General features: G+C 42.9%; 1 protein-coding gene across 1 annotated transcript in view; it reads right to left on the bottom strand.

Annotated features, from left to right (window-relative positions):
* Positions 1 to 18,750, bottom strand: part of adgra3 (adhesion G protein-coupled receptor A3) — a 29,712-nt gene that overhangs the window by 7,565 nt on the left and 3,397 nt on the right. Inside the window, exons 2-8 of the mRNA XM_047336403.1 lie at positions 12,532 to 12,603; positions 7,307 to 7,378; positions 2,177 to 2,248; positions 2,013 to 2,084; positions 1,590 to 1,750; positions 854 to 1,067; positions 501 to 665 (exon numbers count right to left, since the gene is read on the bottom strand). Of these exons, the coding sequence (XP_047192359.1) occupies positions 501 to 665; positions 854 to 1,067; positions 1,590 to 1,750; positions 2,013 to 2,084; positions 2,177 to 2,248; positions 7,307 to 7,378; positions 12,532 to 12,603 (828 nt within the window). The remainder of the gene's footprint in view (positions 1 to 500; positions 666 to 853; positions 1,068 to 1,589; positions 1,751 to 2,012; positions 2,085 to 2,176; positions 2,249 to 7,306; positions 7,379 to 12,531; positions 12,604 to 18,750) is intronic.

The following is an 18,750-nucleotide window of genomic DNA, read 5'->3' as shown; positions in this document are numbered from 1 at the left end:
GAATACAAACTGATCAACTGGGTCATACAGTGTGCTTGTTTTCTATTTACTTCATGTCATTTGAGCCATAATGTGTGTATCATCACTAGAAACAAACAGTTAAAATGATTGCTTATGGCTGGAGCCATGAGGTAGTTCATATGTTTAACCACAAGGTGGGGCCACAGTGTTTGACATGACATCAAGGAAACATTTTGCTGTACATGTAATGCTTAAAACATACTGCTTCACACTTATATAGTCACTTTAATAAGAATGCACCTTTATATACTTAATATTCATGATCAAATTAACAAATTAAAAACCTGTAAACTTTATGAATAAGCCTATGTTCATTAAGCAATTACAAAACAAAACAGACAACTATTTGTAAAATTTCTGTGGGTAGAGCTCTTGAATTATACAAAGAGCTATGGGTGAGATGTAAATATACATTTTTATATAAAAAACAGGCTTTCACAAAGGAGAATCTCCATTTCTGGTTATGGTCCTCCACAAACCTGAACTCTCCCTTGTTATTGGAGACACGTTCAGGAGCGCAGTACTTGGCAGAACTCTCCAGCACCACAATATGGACCGTCCTGGTTGTGTTGCCCCTGCTTGTCCGGATCCGGCACTCCCAGTTCCCAGTAAAGCCAGGGTGGATGTTTGAGATGGTCAATGCGCTGATGGGAAACATGAGGAAATTAAAGGAATTAAAGAAACTTCGAAAATGTTCGCCCAGCCGTTGTTTAGAAAATGCAAAAAGTGATATATGATGTATTGTCATTTACACAGCAAACAGAGATTGCCTCCTGAAAATGAATAGCACAGCAACTCCCAACACAAGATCAACATAAACCTTGAAGTATACCTCGCAATCAAGGAGCAGTTCTGCACCATGCGCTTTTCGATGAAGATGCCCTGGGCAGCGTCGGGCTTGACCATGCGGCCGTTCTGGTACCACAGCACCTGCATGTCCTCGGCCACGAAGGAGGCCTGACACTGGAATGGCAGGCTGTCGCCCTGGAAAACCACCTGGCGCTGGGACGGTGTCAGCTGGAAGGAGGGCAGCTCCAGCGGAGCATCTGAGGAAACCGACCGTAATTGAGGGAAGAGAGTCAGATTTTGCTCGTATTTGGGGGGGGGGGGGTGCATGTGTCTTGAATGCTTAAGCACTATTTGTCATTCATGTCAGGCCACTGGATCCTGCCAGATCTGTGCAATGTATTTCATAATTCCTCACTGCTTGCGAGTGCCAAACCGATAAGACATGAGCAAGTACAAACAAAGGCAGCAGTGGCCTGGGCAGCCCTTCTCTTATCACCCGTGTCATTGCACAAGCCCCTGTTCCCCAGACACCAGCCTCACTGATACTACAACAGAGAAATTAAAGAGACAGCGCAGCATTCTGACACGACAATGTGTGCAACTACTCAACGTGACTTATTTCATCCCTTCAAAATGTATGGGATTGGACAACGGATCACATCAGATAAAGTCGCGGGTTAAGATTCGAGGTGAGATCTTTGTGCTGTGTAGAGTCTCGATGTGTGTGTGTATGTATGCAGATGTATGTTTAGATCAGGAATGTGTGTGTGTCCTTATACCGCAGGTAAGGAGCTCCGGCCTGATGGAGGTAATCAGCTGTCCCTGAAGAGACTGGGGGTACGAGCACTTGGTGTTCTTGACGACAATGCTCCTGTCTTTGATCCAACGCAGCAGCCACAGAAGGTTGCAGTCACACAGCAGGTAAGGTGTCTGAAACTCCCTGCGGACAGATGTACACGCACACACACGCACGCACAGACACACATGCACGGGAGAAGCAACAATTAGTGTTAGGGTACATATACATATCTATTAAAGTTATCCACTGATGGATAACCCTAATTTTGCTGTCAAATTTAATGACTTAAACACAGTTTCATTTGCATTACTGACAGATTGTTAAATCTACAGATGTCACACACATTGGCGCCTGCATGTGATTTTAGCTCACAGCAAAACACTGGCTTCCTCATCAGACTTACAGTGACTTCAGAGACGCCAAGCTGTCAAAGGTCCCCTGAGCCAGAGAAGAGAACATGTTCCCAGAAAGATTTCTGGGAAAATAAAAAAGAAAGCAATGATCTTTAAGGCATGCATATTACAAAGAAATGATATTTCATTTATTTTAAAAATGCTGAGGACTTACAGTCTGATCAGACTGGTGAGGCCCTTGAAGATATCTACGTTCAAGCAGCCGATGCTGTTGTTGGACAAGTCTCTGAAACACACAGGGGGGAAAAAAGGTTTCTGGTTTATTTCTTTCACATTTCAGAAATAACTCAAGACAGTTATAATATTTCAAATGTCAAGAAATTAGTAAGACACTTTAAGGCTGTAAATGTTTTACAACAAATTGAGGGATTTTTTTTTTTAAAGGAGGAAAAAAAGGCAAGTTTAACAGAAGCAGGTTGAGGCAAAGAGTCCAAATATTCGGATGACAGCTTTACAACATTCAAGGTGATGTAAGATGGTGTGTGTGTGTGTGTGTGTGTGTGTGTGTGTGTGTGTGTGTGTGTGTGTGTGTGTGTGTGTGTGTGTGTGTGTGTGTGTGTGTGTGTGTGTGTGTGTGTGTGTGTGTGTGTGTGTGTGTGTGTGTGTGTGTGTGTGTGTGGGCCTCCGGGGGTACCTACACATCAAAGGCACAGTAAAACTTTGGGACATGATTAATCACCTATTATTAATGTCAAACATGTCAAAAACTGTGTGTTTCTCCTCTGGATGTGACCTGACATGATGTCTCTGGCAAACATCAGACACAAGTGTCTGAGACGACCGACACCTTGCTAAAGGAAAGAACATGGGAAAGACTGATCTTTCCACTGTGAATTACACCCAGTGAGCAAACATGACATGAAAAGGCCACACAGAATATTCACTGGAAGTTCACATACAGTGGTTCCCAACTTAAGGAGCAAGGACTGAACAAAGCCCACAAGCAGAAATGTGGTGGGCCCCATTTTGAAATCTTACGGTTAAAATGATCAAATGATAAACACAAAGAATAAAAATTGTTAAATGTTGTGTAGTCCCTCTTTTGACAAATCAATATTTTTCAGTCAAATCGATTTCATTCTTTTTACCATCTTCCTTCTTTATGAACAGAGACATGAACAACACATTAAGATAATCATTTAAATATCGATTCCAGATAGAAAACCTGCTGTTTTTTATTAAAAGCCAAATTAATTGATTATCATTATCATTACTACACATATGAGCTGTGGATCAAGCTGGAAATGCAACACAGACATAGTCTTCTAACCTTATTAAAATGTTTTGGCGAACATCCAGCAGGCATGGAGCAATATTAGCACTGAACTGGACTGGAGGCGTGTCTCTGTCTGACACCACGCCGAGAATATACAAGTCAAATATCTTTTATCCTTTCATCTCTGTTTTGGTCTCCACCAACTCCTGAGAGAAATATCTGACTCGCTATAGCTGCCAAATGTTCTCCCGGAGAGTCGCTGACTTTATCTGTCTGCTGTTTTGTACAGGGCAGGTCAGGTTTATCAGATCGGTTTCACTGCAAACAGCTGCTGGATAGAAGTTCACGAGAGCAGTGAGACTGAACCAAAACTGCAGAGAGGTGGATCAAGAAACCAAAACTGAAAGCTGAACGGCCCTAAAACGATCCTGTCATGTTTTATGAAGTCATTCCATATAATCTTAAGAAATAATTGCTTAGTCCAGCTTCAAACTTAAAACCTTATTAGCTTTGAGAAGTTTTAACTCAAGATTTTTTATCCAAAGAAAGTATTTTAAGCTTTTAAATTGAGTATGCTGACAGAATATATTTAAACTCCCAGACAGGTAACATTTAAAACAACCAGTCGTAGTGACTCCCGAGGTTTCAAAGTCAAAGCACCTTGACAGTAGCTGTAACACTGTATCCCTCTGTGAAAGATCCAATTATTGAAAAGTGTCAAGACAAGAACCAAGAGCCCGTGAGAAAAGACGGAGCTTTACCTCAAACCACCAGTCGCACTGTATCCCGCCGAACTCGAGGAACGCGACACTGACAAAGTGTTACCTGAAAAATCACTGTCTGGCATACGCCAACATCCAAGCATTTATGTAATTATTGGTGTTGGTCCTCGAGGTACCAGCTGGGGAATTTACAGTGTGAGGTTATTAGTTCCACTTGGAAGAGGAGAAAACGCCGCCTTTTGCAGGCTTGCCAATTTGTGCAAGCATTGTGTGTCAGGGGAAGGATAACAGAGGAAAGTGAAGGGGTGTGGGGGGAGGGGGTGGGGGGGCATACTTTCATCTCACTTTATCTCCAGGATTCAAATACTAGAGTTACAGCTACATCAAGGGACTTAAGACAAGATGGTGAATACTTTCACTGTTTTTACTTCTGTTTTACCCACCTTTCAAAACAACATAAATGAATAAATACACATTACAATGATTTTCATGTATGGCTACGGCCCTATTAAGCACTGTAGTATCCACTTTCCATCTGCTTATCCAAGTGGACTATTATTCACTACCAAGTGTCTTTTATCCTCAGGCATGTGGCAAATTAACAGGGCAGAGGACGACTTCAGTTGTTGTGAGGGATACGAGGAGCAGAAGCAAAAATAGCCCGATGCGATTAGGCTGGAGCCCGAACCGCTCAGCTGTCGGTGGAACGCAGACTAAAAGAGGGCCGGGGCCCTGTGGGACCCTTAGGGTTCGAGTGTGTCGCACAGTGTGACAGCAGAGTGCGTTTTATATCCAAAACTGTGTGGCGGGTGACTGTAAGGGAAACACCAAACCAACACTCTACATTGGTGCTGTTGTAACGGTGCAAATTGAGAGTCGTTTCATCCGTAGACCAGATTTTAACTTGATGACATTTGTTGTATATTAATCCAATGAGGGCTGCACACAAATCTTTTCATTTATCTCAAATTTAAATATCTGAAAACATTACATGGGACTTATTACAAGTACAACTCGGCCTTTGAAAATGGTTGCACGATGTCTTCTCGGGCTCTGTAGGGCGCATTTCCAAAGTGGTGAGGTCATAGTGATGTCATTGGGGTTATCGCAGTTTGGGCTTGGGGTTTATTATTCCAAAGACCATTGCGCAAATCATGGTTTGGACGGGGGATCTAATGAAAGACACTATCCTGTTGCATTATCGGAGATGTAGGATCCAGTGTCTCCGGAGCTTTTCCATTACTTCAGAACAAAAAAGTCAGGATATCTTGGCCTCTGCTGCCTCAATTCAACCATTAGCTGTCCAGTGCAGACAGAACTTTTCGGGAGCCCAGATGCGACCTACAGTATATGCGATTCACAAAAGTGTCAGTATTTTGAATTTCTTTCTTCAGAAATAAGTATTTTTGTTTCGTCTGTGTGTCCATGTATCTTGCTTTACAGCTAGTCAAGGAGAGAAGAATCTGAATTACAAAGTTGCTTCTAACTTCTTCAACTTGCAACTTCCCCCAAAGAACGTTTTGATGCAAAAGTTGTTTGATTCAACGAGAGTAACATCTGTCAACATTATTCGAACTTCTGCAGCGCTCTCGTTATAATGCCCCTGTCACTGCTCTTTAACAAAACACAAAGATAAACACAAGATAAATAGGTCCTCCAAATGGCGACACTGAGGAGGGAGGCCGACGCACAGATGGAGGAACATTAGCCTGGCCAGATCTATAGTCCAAGATAAGGACAAAAAGAAAGGTAGAAAAACATGTGCCTCAGATTTATGTGAAATAAAAAAACTGGTTAAAATCTCTTTTTATATTTTCCAATCAAATTTTCCTTAAAAAAATGGGGTGGATGTGTTGCTGCAGATGCCAGCCCTTGATGTAGGGCTTCTGTGTTTACATTCCCAGGGTCCAGCACTACCTCATAGTCTCCTCTGCTTGTCTTCTCCGGTCTGTGTTCCCTCCCTTTCACGGTCGAGTGAGTGACTACCCTTTGAAATCAACTGAACTGGGTGGTGGTGGTGGGGCCAATTAAACTCTGGTTACCCTCGGGCAAAAACCAAACTGTGCTCTGGACCAAGCAGTACCTCGAGAAGTTACAGATCAGTGTGCGGTGAAACAGTACGTCTCTGCCCCACACACAAGCTATTCCTAATGATGTTAATATGCAGACGGCACACAGGCAGGCATGGATCCATCTGAGTGTGGCATGAATATGCATCGAGGAGGAGGAGAGGGGGGGGGTGAATGAGGCCGGGTCTGAGCCAAGGAGCTGACTGCGTTCCTGTCTCGCTCTCACTGCTCCACAGCAGCAGCCAAGCTCAAGTTTGTGTTGGCAGCGACTGGGTGCTGTCGGATGATTCCAATTCATGCTGTGTTCCTGCTCTCTCATGCGCGCGCGCACACACACACACAGTCTCTGACCTCCCACACTGACGCACCACATATCTCAGATGGACTCAAGCTTTATGTATTCTCTGCAAATCAAAAATTATCCTCGCATGATATTCACACACACACACACACACACACACACACACACACACACACACACACACACACACACACACACACACACACACACACACACACACACACACACACACACACACACACACACACACACACACACACACACACACACACACACACACACACACACACACACACACGTTTACATATCGCCCTCCTCATGCCGTTTCTCCAAGTGTGTGAAAGTATAGAAGGTCTCCTGGTGTCTGCCGTGGTCTCTGGCGGAGGGCCAGACAAAACAAGGCAGAAGAAATAGACTGCTGCTTGACCGTGATCCCTTATGGACACTGGATACACACAAGACCGGCTCGATCACGCACAGCACATCGCCTGAGTCAAACATAATATCTGCAATCAGAGTCTTTGCTCAAGGCAGCGACTTGGGCTTTGACCAAATCCTATGAAAAACAGGCCGTATTCTTTTTTGGACTGTTGAACTGAGGAATTTGTAAAAGCAAATCAAATTGCCATGTTTCGCTAACACAACAATTCTACCAATGTACAGTACTGAAAGGAAATGACCGTAACCAAGAAACACATAAGAAACAAATTAAGCATGAAAAAAAAAGCACCTATTCAGTCACAGTTTTTCATAAACAAAAATTCTCTCATGGCAAATAATTAAAGCAAGCACTCTAAAAAACTTTTAGTTGCAATAATAATATATTATAAACAACTTATTTACAATGTATTAATATATATGTTTATTAAATTATAACAAACAACTCAGTGAAATCTAAGAGGAGCTTAATGTGTGAATGAAGAGTACATGCACACAGACACTTGCAGAAACCACATTAAAGAGAAACACTACTCACAGTTTTTTTAGTGCTGGCAATCCAAGAAAAGCGCCTGGTTCGACACGACTGATGATGTTACTCCGCAGATCTCTGTGAAGAAAACAAGAATTGTAGGTCATGAACAGTTCAAACAGCAACAACATAGTGAAACTACAACACATTTGCTTCATCGTAAAAAAAATAATTATTAACCAAAAATGTTCTGTTTTTTTTTTTTAAAAACAACACAAGCTTTTCTTTCTCTTCTTTGAAAGACAAAATATCTTTGAGTGTTGGGCTGCTGGTCAGATAAAAAAAACAATCTGTGTGAAACATCACGGTCAACTGTGGGAAATTTATGATCTGCATTTTCTTTCACTATTTTCTGACAAAACCGCAGTAACAGAATACGAGTCCGGTTCTTTACGTCTTGCATATAAATTCTGTCCGACTATGAACTCAACCACTTTGCTGACCTTATCGGCGGTCACCAATGAATTGAAATGAACCGACGGTGCTCAGTGTTGTGCAAACCAATCCTCGAAAATTTCCGTGTACAAACAATGTACAATAATATGTCTTGTGGCAAGCAAGTGAAAGTGTCCAAGAGAGACTTGCCATTACCATGTGCAGAATAATGATACGAATGCACAAAAACATGGTGAATACACATGTAAGTGTGTATTACACATGAGGCATGAAAACATCCAGACATCCATCGACCCATCATTACCGCATAGCTGCTGTCGCTGACAACCTGACCCCCAAAAACAGCTATCTAACGCACGCACGCACGCACACACACACACACGCGCACACACGCGCACACACACCTTGAGTTTCAAAGGCTTGCGGTCACAGAATTCCTGCAGCGCTCACCTGTGCTGGCACTGCCTAGTCACTCATTACAGCGGAGGCTTTTCCAGTCGCCACCTGAACCCACACAAAGGGCCTCTGGGTAGCTCGGACCTTTTGATGTCAAGAGGCTGTCATCTGAAGGTGGGTAGGCGGCCACAGATAAGTCATAGACGGAAGAAAAAAAATCTATCGCTTGTTAAAGCTTTTGATGTGAGCGAGCGAGTGGTGCGAGAAAAATGAGAAGGCAGGATTTCTTCTTTAGAGGGCAAAACACGTTATTGTCTATTAATTTGATTGTTTCTGAAGCTGGTTTAGTTTAGTGTAAACTTTACTTGGAGAGGCAGATGTTACAGGTGATGCAAAGCAGGACACGAACACAGTGAGCTGCCCCTTTTTCCCCTGTGTCCAAGTTGAACGCGTGCCTGAACGATGATTCAAAAGAAATCCTCTTCTGCTCCATCACTGTTTAGACTCACTGGTCAGATGTGCCAAGAAGCCACAATACTAACTTTAACTAACAGAGAAGAATGCTGCTACTAGTACAGATAATACTCTGGCAAATTATCAGTCTCTTTTCTGTTAACCAAGCTGAGAATTGCACTCAAAAGAAATAAACATTTTATGTAGGTGATCTGCAACAAGTCTGTCACATTGGCAAACGTGAAATATCGTCTGCCATAACCACTACTACTACAAACAACAAGAATACTTGTGAATAAAATATGGGGAGTCAGAGAGAGCCAGTCCAGGCGTAACCATTCACAACTGAATCCAAAGACCGCCGACCACACATGACCTGGCACCTTTTAAATCTATTTGTGGAGTGAAAAATGGCAGGTTTTCCCCAACATGCTCAAATTGAAATAGCTGGCCGAATATTTCCGAGTGCGTTCCAGAGCTGTCCTTGAACTGGCACCAAAACGAAGGGTGGTTTTGCAGCTGCTGCCATATTTAAGGGTACACGTACAGTACCGTCTCTTCCAAAGGTGTTGTTCATATTAAAACTAAAACACGTGGCATGGAATAATGTTAAATTGAACTACTCCTTCCAGGTTTGGGGGTAGTGTATATGTAGAAAAAGAGTTCCTGGCAGGAGACTCAAATCGGATACTTAAGTCGTTACACTTACACATCACACTCACTGGCGTAGAGGATGAAATCCGATGGGGCAGTGTTGTCGTACATGGAACACGGCCTTTGTGCACAATGTCTCCCGCCAGAATATTTACTGTTTCCTTCGCTCACTTGATTTATAAATTAGGGTTTTACTTTCTTGTGTGTGCACCTTTGAGGGGGAGAAGAGTCCGTCGTTTCAGGCTACATCTATACTACTAAGTTTAACTTTTTGTTTTTAAAACTGAAACTGTCCCCCGCGTTTTGGCTCTGCATTGCTTTTAATCCCTGTTCATACAAACACACCTGAAAAGGAATATCAGGTGACCATTCATGTCCTACACTGATCATGTGCGTGCCAGTGTAAACAGGAAGCAGATTGTCTACTCTGCAGTTGGTTACTCATGTAGTGAAACCGACAGTTGGTGTTTACCACATTTTTGCCTTCACTGCTGGTAGTCGAGCCATGACTGATAAGACCCAATCGGGAAGCGAATGCAGGCGAATGAATCATCATTTCCAGATATTCAACTTTCTGCCCGTCCATATTAAAACGCATCCCCGTAGTTTTCAAACTAAAATGGTGCAGGCAGCGTTTCCAAACTTTTCCGTTTAAGACACTTAAAAACTCCAGAGTAGTTTGGACGGCAGGCGTGAACTGCACTACAAAAACCTACTCCAAGTGAGACTTCACAACTTTAAGGGGCTACAGGACAAAATGATGGGATAATAGCAGTGAAAAAGGCCATTAATCAAAAAAGATTTTTCTCATGTGTCTGAACTTTTCTGGTTAAAATGTGTCATTCTCATAAGCCGATGAACAGAATCCAAAAAGTTAAAGTCCACTTCTTTTTAAACTTCCAATAAACTGTAGATATGGAACAGAGTCAAACTAACGCACCAAGTATACTACACACACACTATAAAAATGCTTTTGTCCAACAACTATTGCAATGTTCATTTCCAAACTCGCGTTACGTTTATGTGTGACTCGCTTAAACAGTAACTTACCACGAGAATCGTGTCATTCATGAATGGACAAGAATCAATTCTTCAGGAAACCCTACACACTGGAGCGGTTATCCTTGCTCTGTTTTCCACAATAAGCATTCCTCCACAGCAGCGGATTTAGCGGGGAATTAGCATGTGATGGTGGCCTAGTTTGGCTCCCATTTCTATGGGGCGAGTGATAATGGGGATTCTGTGCGGCTTATTTCCAAGCAGGGACACCTCTGGCCCCTGACAAAACTCTGCGGTCTCCACAGTTACTTTGCAATTTCACACAGAGTTCCAGATAGGTGTAATCGATTCTCTACCCCCCCACCCCATTCTGGCCCTCACAGCCCCCGTCTCTGTCCAAATGAGGGACAGTTTTCTTTATGGACTAAGAAAAAAAACAACCTGAAAAGCTGTGAAGGCGGAAGGAAGGAGGGGTTGAAGATGGAGAGCCTCAGCACATTGAGCCAGACTCACATAGAATGTTTTTTTTTTCCCCTCTTTCAGAGTTTGAGGAGAAAAGAGGGAGAGTGTGATTGAAGGTGGGAGGGAGGGATGCCATAGGAGCATTTCAGAGGGGGAGAGGCTTCAGCATGCAGAGAGTTGGTGTGTGTGTGGGAATCGTAGTGTCGACACCTCTGGCCTTGGCTTGGCCTCATTACAATGACAAAAGCAAGCAAGCCATCTAGCAACCTCGCTTCACTGGTCGAGGGTGGACGGGAGTGGGGTGGGGTCCGTGCGAGGCACAATGGGGGCTGCTTTTGGAGGTAAACTTGCCTGTGGATTGAGGCAACGACAGGCAGAGCAGAGTTTACAACCAAATTGACGGGCCCTTCGCAGACAAGCACATAATTGCCTGAAAGGCTTTCAAGGTGGAAGGAGATCAAAGCTTCTTTTTTTTCTTTCAAAGTTCCTATAGCACATGGCCTCTTGTTTATCCTGTAGGCCTGAGCTCTAAAAACTAACATCTGAGGGGATTTGCCAGCAAATCTATAAACAATCTAGGCTTATCTAGCCTTATGAATGTGGGAGTAGACTCCAGAATGCATGACAATTTTACACAACAATTTATGGACACAAAATGAAAAGGAGGAGGAAATACTTGAGGCATTTTACGCATATCATGTAGAAAAATCTAATTTTGCAGGGGCAATTCTTCTGCTGTGTGCAAAGTAAATTCAATAACATAAATATTTGAATCTAAATCTCCTTTCTGAACTAACGCCACAAGGCTAAATGTAGCCAATACGGCCTCATATATGTTCTAAATTTCAGGTCTTACTAACCAGACTGAGAGAAGAATGACAGGGAAAACATGCCCTTAGAATTCCTTGTCGGTGTAGTCATGTGTTATTGTAGCCTTGGGTAAAAGCGCGGCCATTAATGGTCTGGTTATTTTATCTGCATGAAGCCATTCCAGAGTGATAAATCACCCCATGGCCCATATGTGCAGGCCCAGAGCCACTTTTTTTAATTCTCTGCAGGAAGGAAACACGGGCGATGACAATCAAACCTCCTAAGGCAAAATCACACACGGTATGAAAAACATCTCTCCATTGTTTAAGGGTCCCAATAGAACATATGCACATATACCAATAAATTAATTCACTGTGTAGAATCACATTTCCTCAATTCTTTACCACAGATTCTTCCACCAAAGTTTCCCCTTTGTGAAGGACTTTACAGAAGCACGTCAGGTTGTCTATGTGTTACTCCTTGTCACGAAAGTGGGCCCCATCCCCAGAATACCCAAGCAGGCTGTACGTTGAGCGTATGTCACCACGCAAACAACAACCAACCCTGGGGGCTATACCTATAATTAGCCTTTTCTAGTGCCCTCTCCAGTCTTCAACCATAGACTGATAAACTTGGCTGAGGGTAAGTGCTGTTTGGATGCCTTCTCATTTTCTATGACCTGGATGTTCCACTGGCATGAGGCCAATGTGTGTTTTACAAACCCCCTGCTCCAGAAGGCAAAGCTTCACTTGTGGAGTGATGGATGGCTCCTGCTAATTCACTGGTGGACATAATGTGAAATATGGTGCAGGTATTGGACTGTAACACAAAGCCCATAGGCAATCTTTCATGGATACACACAGCCTATATATCGGATTTGCAAGATGGAAATAATGACTTTTTAAACCTGAGATTGTTTCTTCTTAAGTAGATTTCAACTGCAAAGGTTTAAAATGTGACGGAAACAATAGCAAAGAGAAAGTTAAGGCACGGCTGCAAAAACAGCTAATACGCACTCATGCAGATCAAAAACACAAATAAAGGACAATAATAATACTTACAATTTCTCCAATGTAGACAATCCAAAGAAGGATCCATTTCTGAGTTCTTGAATCTTATTGTTGTTCAAAATTCTGTGAAGAGAAAGAATATTTGTAAATGTCAAGTAACAGAAAAGAACACTTTAGCCACTGAATTTACATGAGTACACAATATAATAAAGAAAAAAGTTCACAAATATAAAAATCAGAGGTAGAAAAATATTAATGTGTGCCATGTCTTTTCTAGCAAAATGTTTTTCGTGAGAAATGTAATGTTAAGTATTTGAGTATTATAGCCTGGGACCCAGACGAAGTCTGGGAGCTCATTTGATTTGCGCTGCCAGACTATGTCTGCATCCCCTCCATTGGAAAGTGATTTCCCACAGGCAGAAAAATATTGCCATGACACGAAGAGAAGCGACTTTTGAAAACAACCAAGATGGCTGCCGCCGATGAACGAGCATTTGACTAGAAGTACCCGATATTTTCAAATTCCTCAAAAAACGGCAACACTCGTTTACAGACATTGGGGGATCATCATAGACATCTCCTCTCTGCTCTTGTCTGTTGACATTTCCGTGTCGCTCAACAGACGTCACATGATTCGTTGCTCTCACTGGTTGTAGGTCTATATCCAATTGGGTCCGGAGGCATTTTGGTCTGCGTCCATTGGTAACGCCTCTTGGAAATCAAAAATGAACGGAGAGGTCCCAGACTAATACACATTTGAGTATTAGTCTGGCTGCGCCAGGCTGAGAGTAATTTACTGTCTGAAACAGACACATTTTCTGATTGAAAAATAGCCACAGCTCTTAAAACATCGGCCAGGAATGTGTGTGTTAATTAAATTGTGAATGCGGATTCAAAAGGATCTAGTGTCTTCTTCAACGCGTGGAACGGTGCCACGCTGTTACTTGTTGACAGATAGCAATATTAATTCTAACTCGGTGTCCTCTAGCCACACTCAGCTTCCAGCCACAGAATGTTGCCCGCTGCCAGGAAAAGATCAGAGAGAAAAAAGACCCAACTTGAACTTCATCCAAAAGCGCTTTCTTTCATGTTAAAACGGCAGCAGACAGGTCGCCAAAATTGAGATAAAGAGTGATGCTTCTGTGACGACTCTTTTGACTTTAACAGGTTAACGTGTCATATTCTGGTCTGCAGTGACTCATCGGTGGTACACTTGCAGATTTTCTTTTTCCACATTAACACCACATTAAGTTCATATATTTGTACAACAAGAAATCCATGTTTTTGATCAAACTCAAGGCCGGCTTAAATCTAGCCATGAACAGGCAGAAAATTCTCAACTGTTTACCGCTTATTAACTGTAATCAAATCTTTAATCAGGGTTACGTAACTAAAATCGTTGAGTACTTTATTAAAAGGGAAATTCTAACTAAAGCCCAAAGTCTACATGCAATGTAATATGAGGCAACAGACATGCACAAAGCAAAAAAATTACTTGACAAATTCCTTACAATACAAACAAGTACACACAGTACACATTTTCAACTTTATCACTAAAAAAAACAAGTCCAACTGGGAATTCTTGATTGCTTCCTCCCTTGGTAATAAACCACATTTTACAATCCAGTTATTTTTTGTCCTGGTGCATAGCACAAGCTGTTTCACTGCACACAGCTGCAAAGTAAAGCTCCGCTTTCTGTGCCCATGTCCCTGAGAATTCAAGACTTTCTCCCAAAGCTACTCCCAGAGGACCTGCAGAATCAATAGCGCCGTTAACTCCCAGCAGAAAACCCAAGCAGGGACTTGTGGTTTGCATGTTTCTGGCCCACAGGGAGGGGATGTGGTGTGTGACATACATGCTAGTGGCACCCACAACCCGGGGGCCAGATTGGAGTCATTATGGGGTGTTGAGGGGTTGTTTTATTACAGGGTTGGACAGAGGCGATTCACTGGAGATATGCTGCTTGGCTCCCTGCCGCTCAGAGAGTGTGTGCACAGCAGCAGTTCCTGTGTTTTGCAGCCTTCTGCATGTTGATATGGCAGATGTGAAAATGTGAAGATGTACAAGACTGCAAATTCTATCACTGCCTGATGATAAAGACAGAAACGCTGGGCCATCCAAGACTGTGGTTACAAAAGTCTCATTTATATTGAAGAATATCTGGAATACCACATGGATGCAATTACCGTGAGGGCTCTCTGAATTCAGGAATGTGAATCTCAATCAACAGAGTGTATGGGGGTGGACAAAAACACCTTACAATACAACTTCGCTGCAGTGAATACCAGTTTGGGCAAGCTCATAATATTCAAGAACTGATGCGCCAGATATCATTGTAGCATTTTCAGTTCATCACGTATACCAAATGCAGCAAATCTTACATTTGGAAAAAAAACGGACCAACAACAAGCTCTTTCCAAAGACATTGCACGACAATTCATAGAGGAGCAAAGAAGACAGGCATTTGCCAAATAGTCAGAGCATACTTGCAGAAACAGACTAGAGTAATCACAAGTAGACTTAACATAATTGACGTCAAGTTATTTGAGGCAAAAACTGGCCTTCCACAATCAAGTATGAATTTAATACAACATGTCTTTGAAATCGTTTGAATCTGGCTCCACAAATCCACATTTCTAGCCTTGTTACTCGAAGGGTTGTCAAAATAAATCCGTGAAAGAGATTTCTCCTGAGAATCAAGGGCCCTTTTTCTTGCCCCTGTTCCGTCCCTCCCTCTTCCTCATGACAGGAGTGTGACCTCTGCATGTCGAGTCGTCTTTACACTGTTGCATCGGCGAGAAAAAAACACCACAGCTTACTACTCATGCAATGTACATAGAGAAAAGCCTCAAATCAACATGGAGCTCATGGCCATTTACGCATCTCCTCTGCCCTCGGGGTGTCTGTAGCTAAACCATCTGCTTCCTTACTGTCTGTCTCTGGACGCCGACCCGAGGCATTCAGACGATCTGGAATTTCTTCGGGCTAGGGCCTCAAAAGGTGCAGGAGTGGATTCTCCTGTTATCTTGATGCATAGATAAGGCCTGCTTGAGCTCAAATTAGGAACAAGCTGCAAGGGGGGGGGGGGGTCTCTTTCGGGCTCCTGATACACATGCTATAAATCTATGACATTCGTCGAAATGCTTTCTCTGAAACCGGAATTTCTACTCCAGATTAATGTGTGATGAATTGGCCTAGCTTTTACTTTGCATTCAAAGCGAGTTAACATGACACTGTTGAAGGAAGAGCTCTTTTTCACTTAAGATAATACACCTACAAACTGGTATGCCCGCAGCTGTAGGAACATTATCCTGAGAAAGACTACAAATGGCTTACCACTACACACTCCCCTCACTGGCACATAGCATTTTAAGGACAAAGCGGACTGTTGCGTGCTCAACACTTTTTTATGCTCAGGAGGTTTTTGGACGAAGAACTCCTGAGAGCAGAGGGCTGTAAGTCTTCGACAGGTTTTCAAAATGTTTCAGGCTGCAGTTGAGCTCATAAAAAAAAATCCTTCTAGAGCGACTTGCTCTGAATATAGTGGGTGGAAAAGTGGCCCTCGGCTCAGGTGGAAAGGGAAATGATCTTGTGGCTGAAGTGGTGCAACTCACCATGGTGATTCATGTGGCTATCTAGCACTTTATTGTTCCACAAATGATCCAAATTCAAATATGCTTCTGCAATATTGGGAGATGGGAACCAGAGGGTTGAAAAGTTGTGCCAGGGATTTTTGTTTCATGTGTTCTTGAGTTCTTGGTAATAAAGGCTTTTGAAGTAATTCCCCAAAACTGGCATTTGTCATACAAGCGCTTTAGGACCCGTTCATGCTAATAAGTCGTAGGCTTTGCAATATCCTCTTTCACAATCCAACAGGCCAAACTGTTGGAGCAAGGTATTCACCTTATAGCTCTCTGGCTGAAAGGACAAATGATTCCACCATGCAAAGAGCAGGATCAAAGAAGACGAGTGATAGAATGAACACAGACCAGAAGGTATCACCCAGCCTTAGTTCATGTCTACAAATTAAACTGAATTGCTTATCTGGGATTAACTGACACTAAGTGCAACTTGGCAAAGTCAAAGCTCATCAGATCTGTGAAATGAAAGGTTGTGAACTAACTAAATGTTGCTTTCTTCTGCAAACGCTGCAGCAGAACTGCTGTGAAACGCACGGGAGCATTCCTTTGGACCAACGGAAAGCAACAAAAAACACATCCTCTGAGGACATGCATGACAGCAGACACCTGTGTTCTAGTTACACAAGCACTTTGAAACGGCTCCCAGCGTGACATAGTTGCTTTTCAATGCTGTGTGAGACTAAACAAATGAGATGATTGACGGCGAGACTGAGCGCACATTCCAAACTTATGCATCTGTGTTAAAAGACGTTTAAGATATGAAATCCGCAGTGAAGCTGCTCCACGAGTCGAACCTGAAGGAAGTGAAGTCTGGAGGAAACCAGATGAGAATGTAACCCCAACTCCCAGTTGCACTGCCGTAAAACAAGACACTTTACTGCACTCCAACGTGTCATCAAACTCTATGCGCTTTTCCTGCAGCGAGAGAGGAAACCCCTGCTTTCCTTCTGACATTAATCCTGCGCCGCTCTGTGCAGGTTAAAACCAGGAGTTCTTATTTGCAAAGTCCGACCCAGTTGCTCCTGTGAATAGATCCTGATTACACAAAACAAGCCCTGTGAAGAAACATGAGCTGGGTGAGCACAGAAAGCTTAAAATATAGTCAATTCCTGCCTGTGAGGATATTTAGGATGAAACTTAAACAGGCACTGGACACAGAAATAAACCCTTGTGTACACTCCCATACAGACCGCTCACACTACCTGATTTATCTCTACACATTCAACCCCCTTGTATTTTAGCCGAGTCCTACACTGACATGGGAGGGGAGGTCAGCTGTAAACACGTTTGTGTCATTTCCTCTCGGATTACCCCGGCATGCGGTATCATCCGGAGAGCACAAATGCAGGAATGCATCACTCATTTTTTTTTGTTTCCCCTGCAGGGAGACATTCAGAGCAGGACGGCAACGAATAACTACACCCATTCAATCTCAGGGTACACTAATACCGGCAGTCGTCTAGGTGAGGCAAAATAATAGCGAGTCATCTGTTCAACTGCTCGTGTATAGACAAGCATGGTTAGAATAAAAGATGAGGCAAACAGTAAGACCCAGCTGTGGGACCGTATCTGGGGTAAAATCTTCCGGCATGTAGTCAAAACTAAATCCCACTGGTTCAACGAGTTCACCATAGTAGATGACAACAATTCTCAAACAAGTGTGGCTTGGAGTCCAAATATTTTTTTCTCAATCATCTGAAAAGCCTGGATTACATTTTTTATTTGGTCATAAACCCACGCAGAGGAAAACAGGAAATCTCAAGTACAAAGAAGGAGATACGTGTGATGTATGGAATGGGTCTCTAATCACATCTAGCTACTCCTGCCGTTTTCTGGCAAAGCCTTTAATTAACAAACACAAAAAGGTGTGGCAACAGCGCACAAATTGGAACACAGCCATATGTGAAATAACATCACCCTGAAACCGAGAGGCTGAAAAAGATCCAGATGCATTTTAGAACCAGGTCTATGGGTTAATCACATCCTGAGAATAAAGCCACAGCAACGCAGAGGATTAATTACTAAGCATTCAACATCTAGAAACATTTAGACGCTAGTTCTGTGAAAATGATTAAACTCTGTGGGCTGTAGTGCTGAGCGATTAATCGCATTTGCTGCGCAATGGCCACAAGCTCGACAGCGCAGTCAGAAAATTATTCAGCGGAGACTTTAGCGTCGAAGAGGAGCGCCACGTCGCTTGTGTGGAAGTTCTTTGGTTTTAAAAAGGAGGATGCTGCGCAGCGTCAGGTACCGTGGCAACTTCACAGGGCAATACCACCAACCTGTATCAGCGCTCGACACAGCGCCACAGCCACCACTTACAGCCATAAATTATAATCGCAAATCGAGTCTCAATCACAATATCTGTTAAAATAATCGCGATTTGATATTTTCCCCAAATCGTTCAGCCCTAGTGGGCGGCCTATTAATGTCTGAAATTAGACTTAATAGCACGCTTGAAGTGTTGCAACATAATATTCAGTAGCATATTCACCGCCAGATAGGCCACACGAGCTGGGGTCTGATTTGGTTTAACAAGACGACATAATGGCTGGTAATTTTCTAATTGGGGAAGAGGTTCATCACAGCAGGTGAGACCCCCACCTCAGTTTACTATGTCCAATCAAC

Source organism: Scophthalmus maximus, chromosome 12 (assembly GCF_022379125.1).
Source record: "Scophthalmus maximus strain ysfricsl-2021 chromosome 12, ASM2237912v1, whole genome shotgun sequence".
NCBI lineage: Eukaryota > Metazoa > Chordata > Actinopteri > Pleuronectiformes > Scophthalmidae > Scophthalmus > Scophthalmus maximus.
Note: the sequence above shows the minus strand (reverse complement) of the source record. Positions and strands in the feature narration are given on the sequence as shown.